Source organism: Lepidothrix coronata, unplaced genomic scaffold, assembly GCF_001604755.1.
Source record: "Lepidothrix coronata isolate B3197 unplaced genomic scaffold, Lepidothrix_coronata-1.0 Scaffold19, whole genome shotgun sequence".
Taxonomy (NCBI): Eukaryota; Metazoa; Chordata; class Aves; order Passeriformes; family Pipridae; genus Lepidothrix; species Lepidothrix coronata.
The window spans coordinates 6,870,341-6,880,105 of NW_016690199.1; the positions used below are offsets into that span (position 1 = coordinate 6,870,341).

Genomic DNA, 9,765 nt, shown 5'->3' on the forward strand with positions numbered 1-9,765 from the left:
CGGGCCCCGCGGGGAGCGGCGGCGGGGCGGGGACGGGGGGAGCGCGGGGAGGTTCGCCCCGCACCCCGCCTCCCCCTGCTGCAGAAACTACGCCATTGCGGCCTGGCCCGGGAGCCGGCGGCGCTGCCGCCCGCCCGCCCGCGCACCCCCCGCCGCCGCCATCTTGGCGGCCGCCGCCATGTTTGCCTCCTTCCCCCCGGCGCGGCCGGGCCGAGCGGCGGCGGCAGCGCAGACCCCGCCATCTTTTCGGGGAGCCGCCATACTTGCCCTGGCGATGAACATGGCGGCGCCCATCGCACACACCAAAACATGGCCTCCCTTCAAAACAAAACTGTCCCGGCCGCGCCGCACGGCCGCCGGCGGGGCCCGCGGCCCGGGGAGGGAGGGGTCCCGGCGCGCACTTACCCGAGGCCCACATGGTGACCGAGAACTCCCCCTCCAGGGTCTTGATTTGCACCTGCTTCTGCTCCCATTTCCTGCCGCCGCCGCCCTCGGCCCCACCGCCGCCTCCCCCGCTCAGGTAACTCTTCTTGCTGCTCTTCTTGCCGCTGCCGCCCTTCTTAACGCGGCCTCCACCGCCGGCCGAGGAGGAGCCGCCGCCTCCGCTCTTGCTGCCGGCGGCGGCCACGGTGACCAGGGTCTGCTCGATGTACTCGTCCTCCCCGGCGGGGGCCGGCACCGGGATGAGGATCTGGTCCTCGAACCCGTCGTCGGCCCGCAGTCCGTCCGAGTCGTCTCCCCCCACCACCTCCTCGCGGGTCTGCACCAGGATCACCTCCTGGTGGTGGTGGTGCAGGTGGAGCTGCCCCCCGCCGCCGCCGGCCGCGCCGCCGCCCGCCCCGCTGGGGTCCCCGTCCGACACCAGCGGCTGCAGCGCTATCATGGGCTGGTGGTGGTGGTAGTGATGGGGCGGGTGGTGCGGGCCACACTCCTCGCAGCATTCGTCCTCCTCCTCCTCCTCCTCGTCCTCCTCGCCGCCCACAACGGTGGTCTCGATGGTCTCCACCGGGATGGTCTCCACCTCGATTTCGTGCAGCTCCACGATCTCGGCCGGCATCTCCGAGCCGTCCGTGGCGATGTACAGGGTGTCTCCCGAGGCCATGGCGGGGCGAGGGGGCGCAGAGAGAGCTCCGCGGGCGGCGAGGGGGCTCCGGTCCGCTCCCCTCGGCGGATGGTGGGGCTTGGGCTCTTCTCGCCTGCCCTTCTTCTCCTCCTCCTCCCCCTTCCACACAAACACCAGCGACGAGAAGCAGCGACAGGCAGAGGGAGGAGGGAGGGAGGCAGGCAGCGCCGCCAAATCCCGGCCGCGCTCCCTCGCGAGATCTCCGCCGCTGCCGCCGCGACGGGCCCCAGCCCCGGGAGGGCGCTGCGGCCAGGCCCCGCCCCCTCCCCACCTGCGCAGCCAATCGCCGCGCCCGCCTCGCCCAATCCAGTGAAGTAGCCAATCGGAGCGCGCCGTGCCGCGGCGCCCCGCCTCCTTTGGCGGCCGCCGGCCAATCGCGGGGCGCTGCGAGCGCGGGGCGCGCCCCGGGATGCGGAGCAGCCAATGGGTTCGCGGCGGCACCGCCCCCTCCCCGCGCGGGAGCACCGCCCGCGGCCCGCGCGGGGCCCCGTGCTCCGCCCTGCGGCCGCCAGGGGGTGCCCCGGAGCGCGGCTGGTAACGGGCGGGGCCTGCGAGCGGATCCCGGTGACTGTTGTCCCTGTGCGTTCCTGCGCGCTTGGGCTCGGGATGCGCCCGGACATGCCGGTGGCTGGTGGGCCGCCGGGTCCCGGTGCCGGCGGGACCCCGGCTCCCACTCACGGCCGGCGGCGGTGATCAGCAGCCGAGTGCGTGAACTCGGTCACCCAGAACAGCGTTTAAAACAATCGATGCATTGCGATTCAGTCACTGCCCAGAATTCCAGTGAAGCGATCCCCTCATTTAAAATATCAGGTGTAGGTATTTGCCTTAATTATTAACGCACCGCTCCATCCCCAAACTCCTCACCCCCTCGAACAGCACAGCCGTACGTGCTTTGCAAATGCAGCAGCTCCCTGCTCCAGTCACACTCCACTGACTTCCCCAACTGCCGCAGGACATCCCTTCCTCACCCTGCCGAGGAACTTCTCTGCCTGCAGAGGTGCCAAGGGAAAAGTACCACTCGTTAGTATTTTGCATTCATTTGGTTATTGGCTTTGTAAGGGTCAGGCCTGTGTGTGTATGAATCAGGAGCAGTATTTGCAAAGAAACCGGTCTCTGTCTTGATATGAACAAGCAGATGTGAAAGTGTTATAAGTAGGAGATGCAGAGCTACGGTAATTATAAAATGTTCTCTACAGGTAGTGATGAAAAGTCCTTCAAAAGGACTGTATATTATCTTCAGTCAGAGGTTAATGTACTGATAGCTCTACAACTATGTACGTCTAAAAAAACCCCAAAACCGAAAAAGTCTTGAGTTATACAAAATAAGTACTACTGAAGGTGAGGATTTTAAAACATGTCTCATAGCCCTTCCGTACTCATGACAAGATCCTCTCCTGTTCCTTATTCCTTCTTTTTTTTCTGCTGTTACATCAGCTTTCCTTCCTGTTTTAGGTTAACTACAAGTACAGATTTGCCTCATAAGTATTTCCAAGGCTGCTGCAAGTATACATTCCATTTTTACCTTCACTTCTCACTACACCACTGCTTTGTTTGCTCATATCCCAGATTGCTCATATCCCAAATTGCCATGATATCAAAGATTCCTGCTAAAAAAAACTTTCTTCTTCTACCTCAGCATCAAGTGTTCTCAAAGTTAGTCTAGCCCAAGTCTCAAGACACCAATAGCTTTGGCCTAGTGATGAGATTAGGAAATACTTTCCTATTAAGTATTAGAAATAGCAACAAATTTACATAACTTGTGGAGATCTCGGAGTTCCTTCTCTCTGGTCATACTTAGCACTCCCATTTTAAGAAAACTACAAGATGTAGTTTACACTGTAAAATTTGCATAAACTGAAAGGCATTTTTTAGATCCTTTAGAGAGATTTCCAGAGCTTTACATGTAAATTCTGCCCCTCTGTTAATAGTTGGAATGACGTGTATAACGGTGTGGGAAAAATAGTTCTGTAGCTTTTAAAAATAAGATTTCAAAATTAGAATGAAGTCTCCCTAGCCCCTCCATAAAAGTTAAATGTAATAAAAAACACGGTGAGTCATTATGGAGTTCTTTTTTTTCTTGCCTTTTTTTGGGGGGGGGGTGGAAAAATGCACAACTCAGTTATACTTTGTATTGTAAGGTTGCATAGAGAAAATATTAATGTCAACTACATGTTGCACTGAGTCCTGCTCTTGAATTCCCACCAGAACTGACATTGCCTTCAGAGCAAGTGAGATTAGGCCCTTGGGGTGAAGGGTGAAGGTTTTATTTTGGTGTTAGTGTATTTGTCAAATATACGAACAAAGTCACAAGTCTCTTTCGTTTATCAAGATAAAATTTTTGGTCCAGGTCAATGATAATAGTTTAATAATCTTGCACAATCTCATTTCATTTTTGTGGTGTTTTTTTTTGTTTGTTTGGGTTTTTTTTAGTTTTTTGTTTTGTTTTGGGTTTTTTTGGTTTTTGTTGTTTGGGGTTTTTTGGGGGGTGGTTTTTTGTTGTTTTTTTTTTGGTTGGTTGGTTTTTTTCTGCAAACAATTATACAATATTGGACAGAAAAGGCACTTTTAAGTTTTTAAGCATCAGAAACACCTTATTTTGAATGTTTTCTGCTTTTTCCCTATACTTTGGCTTAAAGCCAGTGTTTTAATGTTTTGCTGCCACATTCATCTTTCATTATTTTTCTGTGAAAAATGTTACATGATACAAATATTCTTCATCAGCTCTGTGTTTTTTTCGTTATACAGTTCTCTTTATCCTGAATGTGGTGGTTTGCTTAACTAACATTGTTTTTATTAACTGCTTGACAAGAGCAGCAAGAAGGAAAAATAAAGATGTGAAAGCTGCCTGGTGAAAAGGTATTTAAAAGAAAACTTTGTCCCCTGTCCAAATAGCAGCAAAATTTTCCCCCTTGATAATGTCTTATCTTCCTGCCTGGTTTTGCTATGCACCCCGTTTTGCTCCCCATGCTGAGAGCTCCAGCTTGTTTTCTAGACACATTTAAAAAGTGGTGGTGGTGGGAATTTTAAAAATTTTAAACCTTCCATTGGAAATAAAAGATACTTTTAAGCATCCATAACAAGTAAGTTTTAAAGAATATATTTTACAAGCTCAACAAGCTCTAGATGCCTCAGATTTAGCTGTTTTGGGGTGTTTTCCTCTGATTCTTTCCATAAAATCTACTGCAGGAATCTGTAGTCCATCATCAGTCTGCAGCAACCTCTTTTTAACTTTTCACACACACCCACCAGCATTGTTTTATCTCCACTCTCCTTTCCTGCCACTGCAAAATTCCTGGTGGTAGTTTCAGGTCCTGAACACACTTAACTGAAAGAGTAAAACCTCCTGGGTTTTCTCTTGACAACCCCAACTTCTACTGTCCTCAGAGCCTTCCTTTCTTTTGGATTGAACTGGCTCATGCATCTGCCTTTCTTCAGCACCTCAGCGTGCAGGGAAAACCTCAGGATTCAAAGAGATGGCAACTTCAAAGCCAGCTCAAAAAGTATAGTAATTCTGTACAGAAGTCATTTGGACAAGTTATAAAGCTATGGGTTACTGACAGCTCACCCCTTTTCATTTTGGTACAGTCTTGTAAAAAAACCAGCACCATCCACATTTACCTGAGCCATCAGTACCATGCACAGAAAAATGAAGGAGAAGGAAGGAGATAAAGGAAAGGAAGAAAAAAGAAGACAAGATAAGATGCATGCTGTCTAAGACATTTCTTACTCCTCTGAACCTCCTTCAGCTTTTAATTTTTCTATATACTTAGCACCAGGTACTACAGGAGATTGTATGTGCTGGGTACTTGGTTTAGGGTGAAGAGTTACCTCAGTGTAAGTAGTAGAAGGTTCTGCAGACAGGTTACTGCCACCACGACAGAGGTGACATACATGGATAGTTTGAAAAATCACATTTTGTTTCAATTTACCCCAAAGGATAATAAACTTGGGCCTTGAATGAGAGACATTGATCTTTTCAGTTTCACAGGATCACAGAAGAACTGAGGCTGCAAGGGATCTCTAGAGACGGTCTAGTCCAAACCCCTGCTGAGAAGTGGGGTCAAATAGAGCAGGTTGCTCAGGGTTGTGTTCAGTTGGGCTTTGAATATCTCCAAGGATGGTGACTGCACAGCTTCTCTGGGCAACCTATTCCCATATTTGACCAAAAGACGTTCTTTGCTTATATTTAAGTAAAACTTCATGTATTGCAATTTGTGCCTGTAGCCTCAAGTCCTTTCACTGTGCACCACTAGAAGAGCGTGGCTCCATCTTTTCTTTCTTTTTTTTTCTTTTTTTAAATTTTATTTGTAATTTTATTTTGCAATTCCTGGGATGTTCAGTGTCCTTATTAGACTTCAAGTATTTGTTAATGCAGTCTGAAATCAGCAGTGCTGCTTATAGCACGGGAAGACACATGATCCTTGAGGCATTGTAGCACCCTGGTTTTGGAGAACTCCTGCAACCCACCTCTCAGATATGCTCCATATAACATCAGCAGATAATGGTCAGTACTCAAGATCATTAGCCACTCAATCAATATTGTGCTTTTTACTGTTGTGTGGGTTTTGTTTCCTTGTGATGAACTAGTAGTTGGCTGTTGGGTCGCGGTCTTTATATGATAAAGAAATGCAGTCTGCTCTTCGTGAGGTGGAAATCAAAGAGGTTTATTTCAACTTCAGCGCTTCATTTTATCCCCTAAAACCATGTGACCTTCTAACCAACGGGGTTGTCTGTCCCTGCACATGTCCCCTGGTTCCCCTGCCCCTGGGACACGGCTCCTACAGTTGGCAGCTTCCAGGAACCGTAGTTGTCATTGCTGTACTAATCCAACTTCGTGTATAGTATTTGGTTGCATGATATTTATATAAAGAGCTGTTTCTCATTTTGTACAACAGAACTAATTGTCCTGACCCTTATCTCAGTTGCATCTAGCCAAAACTAAGTAACTGCTCTTTTAAAAAGAATTATTTGGCAAATACAAAAGTGGTGCTGTATTTTAAGAAAAGGAAGGTCACACAAAACAAGTTAATCTTTCACAAAGTACAAATGAATGAACAAAATGATCAATGCTTGTTTTCTAAATCTTGGATAGGTTTTTTTTCAGTCCTATTCCTGCCCTCTCCAGTTTACATTAAAATGAGAGGAAGAAATTTGAAGTGTGAAACAAGTGTGCTTTTTACAGCCAACATCTACAACCTTCTCTCTTGCCTCTAGCAGGGTCAACACACCCTCTTCCTGCTTTGTTTCACCTAGCCTTTCAAATTCACTGATTTGGAAACTTCTGATATCCTATTTTTTTCCTCTCATTCTCACACAAACTATTTGTCTAATGTTTAAGAAGAAAGATTAGCCCTCCCATTGTAAACCAATACCGATTGCTAAACTGATAATATTTACATATCTAGTTAAATATGCGACATGGATTGCTTTTAAGGTATTTTTGCTTTTGTGTAAAGAAGGCCGGAGAGGAAAAGAAAATCTGTAGTTGATAATAAAGGGTTCTCTTGCTAACACCTGTAAAAGACTTATCTAGGACTAATGAATGAGTTCTGCCAATTCAAGATATCAGGTTTTCCTTGTTATCTTCATTTAGAATGCCTTATTAATCAATTAAAACAGGTGAGGTCTTGAAGAGAAAAAAAATAACTCAGGAAGAAATCTAAACTGGGATTTACAATGCCATTAAAGTAATTCACTAAGTAAAATGCACTAAAATGTTAATTAGCTGTGTCATTCTTTCCCAGAGCCCTTGTCCTAGCTCTTTGCAGCTCTGCACGAAATGTGGTTTTAACTTCACCTTTATAGTCCTTCATAATTTAGCCTCCTTCATAATTTAGCCTCTTCATCTCCAGCTGATCTAATATAACTGCCACTATGCCTGGCCTTTACGGCCCACTAGCTTCTGCTACAAATGTTTTTCTCTCTCCTTAGATTGCTAATTAAACATGAGTGAAATCCCTGATCCCAATTTGTGTATGGACTCCTACAAAAGGCATTTAAAGCTTCATTATGAGCATAAGGTTCTGCTTGCTGACCATGACTAGGAACAAGCAATGAACTCTGTGTACACCTCTTTTCTCTGTTTCAGTTTCTGATATTTTTAATAGTTATTGTTTTCTTTGCTGTATCACATCCTACTTCAGATTCCACTGAATAGAAAACCAAGCAGCTAACAAAGCTACACCAATTAATCTGGTGAGATTTATAGTGCTCTCCTCCATTTGTCATCTGCTTGTGTCTTTGAGACTGAGCACATCAAGGAAGGATTTTCTCTCATCAGTCATTTTGCAGAGTGAGGGAGTTGCACTGCCACCATTCCAAACTAATTTCTAAGTTAAGGTCATTAATCACCCCAATTTCATTAAACGGGTTTTGTTGCTAGGACAAGATCATACAATTTCTTTTTCTTACTGTCTGAAAGGATGCATGAATCAGTGGGACTAATCCTCACTCTAGAAATGTTTAGCCCTTTAATTATGCACGGAAAATACAAATTATTATTATTTAGTTTTAAAGCTGATGATTATAAATGAAGGTTTTCTCCTTCATTCCAGGTTTCATGGCTGAGGGTATGAAACTACCGTTCCAAAAATCCTCAGCCTTTACAAAGGAGTCATATTACACCTATCAACATAGGATGTGTGTGGACACTCAGTAGTCCGTATCTTGCAAATTATAGGCAACACAAGAAGGAGAAACTTCTGGGAGATAATACCTATTAGTTGAGCCAGCATGGTACGATTTCACACCTGCCAGCACAGGCAATGACTGTGAATGCGTGTCCTAACTGCTCTCACTGCTCCCTGGGGCCAGGAAACAAATCTGCAACTCCTATTCATGCCGATTGTCCTACAAATAGCAGGGCTTCTCTAGCTCTCCTGCATATGCATTTCCCTGGGTTACAGACGCTAGACCTGATGCTGGAAAGTGCTGAGCTCTCGGCTTCCACTGAAGTCACCGGACAGATCCCAGTAGCACTAGGCAAGATTTATCCCTAAAGTTAATGTTACATTTTAAAAGAAAAATAGTCTCAGATTGAAATGAACAAGGCTAAATACATAAAAATAAATAAGAAGTATAAAGTGCCACAGTCTCAACGAAAGCCCAAGGGCAGCTATTTTGTTTATTAAACCAACTTAGCTAGGTTTCCATGAGGAAATAGATACTGTGACTCAATTGACAGTTTGATAAACTATGAGTGTAAAACCTCATCGTCCTTAGGTGTAATCAAAGCTGATTAATCCATTTTGTAGCGTGCTTATATTAGAAGGATTTGTAACTCATCAAAGAAAAATTGTAATTTTACTTTTTGATTTTATAGTCAAATCCTAGTCCATCTTGGATGGTCTCTACATATTGCTACAATATAAATACTAACTAAAAATATTTTTCGAAAGTGAAAAGAGCCTGTATGACATAATCTTTGGAATTTAGCTCTGTTGGTTATCAAAGTTGCTCTCCAGCTATTCCCTGCAGAGGAAATTCTCCCTACACGTCCACACATACATACACACACACACAGCGAGCCATTTTCAAGTGGCTTTTTTTTCCTCCACTCAAAGTTTAGTCTCTGACTTCGAGAGGCTGAACAAAGTACCCCTCTTAACCCTGCGTGACTTCTATTGTCAGAAGTGAGCTCAGCAGCCCTGAAATGAAAGGTTTTAAGTGCATTAGGTTGAAACCTGAGTATCGGGAAATACGTTCAGAAAAGCAGATCTGCGAGGGTGAGCTGCAGTCTAGAGAGCACCGCCAGACCAGCAATGTACAGTAGTGGGGGCTTTTAGAGAAGAGTTGCATCAATGCTTAGAGGATAAGACAGAAATCCCAGTTTAATCTGGTGCCTTTCTTCACAGAACCCAAGTTCTCTCATAATCCTGACACTTGTTGACAGTGAACCCCTTAGACGCTCACATTTGGATAGGAGATTACAAGCGTTGCTGCTTTTTGCCTATAACATTCTTGCTGTGGAATAGAAGTCTAGTTACCACACTCCATTCAGGTGTTCGTACCAGGATCCTAGTAAAGCTGTTCCTGAAATGCCAAGATTGCAGGGAGGGCAGCATAAGCTTATCCATGGGATAAGTACAGACACGTTTGTGTGTAACAGCAAATACGTCTCGTGAGAGAAAGCAATTGCAAATCCTCTGAACAACATAAAGCACTCCGTGGAATAAATTACTTTGCAGAAAGATTGCGATTCTTTGGAAAAGCAGAAAAGCAGGGTCAAATGTATTACGAGAAAAAATATTTATGTAGAAGAGGAAATTGTTTCCATGTGAATTCTGCGGGAGCGGTCTGTCTAAATACACTGTGTACCGGATCACAGCGGTGTCGTTAGTTACAGCAGCGCTGCGTTTGTCAGTCTTCAGACAAAATATTTTTGAAAACATTTTGAAAAACATTTTTAAATTCCTTAAGGACATATTTCTAAAGGAAGCGCGAACACTTGGAAGCTACCAAACCAATCGAAGTGAGCGCTTCCTCAGCCATCCTTCCCTTGATTGCCCTGACGTCAGAGAGACGGTCGGGCTTGGTGGGATGAAAGAAAACAGGAAAAAAGTCGCTCTCTGAGGCAAAGCGAGGACGGAGCCGAGGTCAAGGCGAGCGGCCGCTCCCGAGGAGCGGGGCTGGGGGGTGTCCTT

General features: G+C 46.1%; 2 protein-coding genes across 2 annotated transcripts in view; one reads left to right on the forward strand and one right to left on the reverse strand.

Moving 5' to 3' along the window:
* Positions 1-1,384, reverse strand: part of YY1 (YY1 transcription factor) — a 25,364-nt gene extending 23,980 nt beyond the window's left edge. Inside the window, exon 1 of the mRNA XM_017807474.1 lies at positions 406-1,384. Within this exon, the coding sequence (XP_017662963.1) occupies positions 406-1,102 (697 nt within the window). The 5' untranslated portion in view covers positions 1,103-1,384. The remainder of the gene's footprint in view (positions 1-405) is intronic.
* Positions 1,385-1,657: 273 nt separating this feature from the next.
* The window catches only part of DEGS2 (delta 4-desaturase, sphingolipid 2), a 31,670-nt gene continuing 23,562 nt past the window's right edge, over positions 1,658-9,765 (forward strand). Inside the window, exon 1 of the mRNA XM_017807408.1 lies at positions 1,658-1,687. The gene's annotated coding sequence lies outside the window, so the exon portion shown is untranslated. The remainder of the gene's footprint in view (positions 1,688-9,765) is intronic.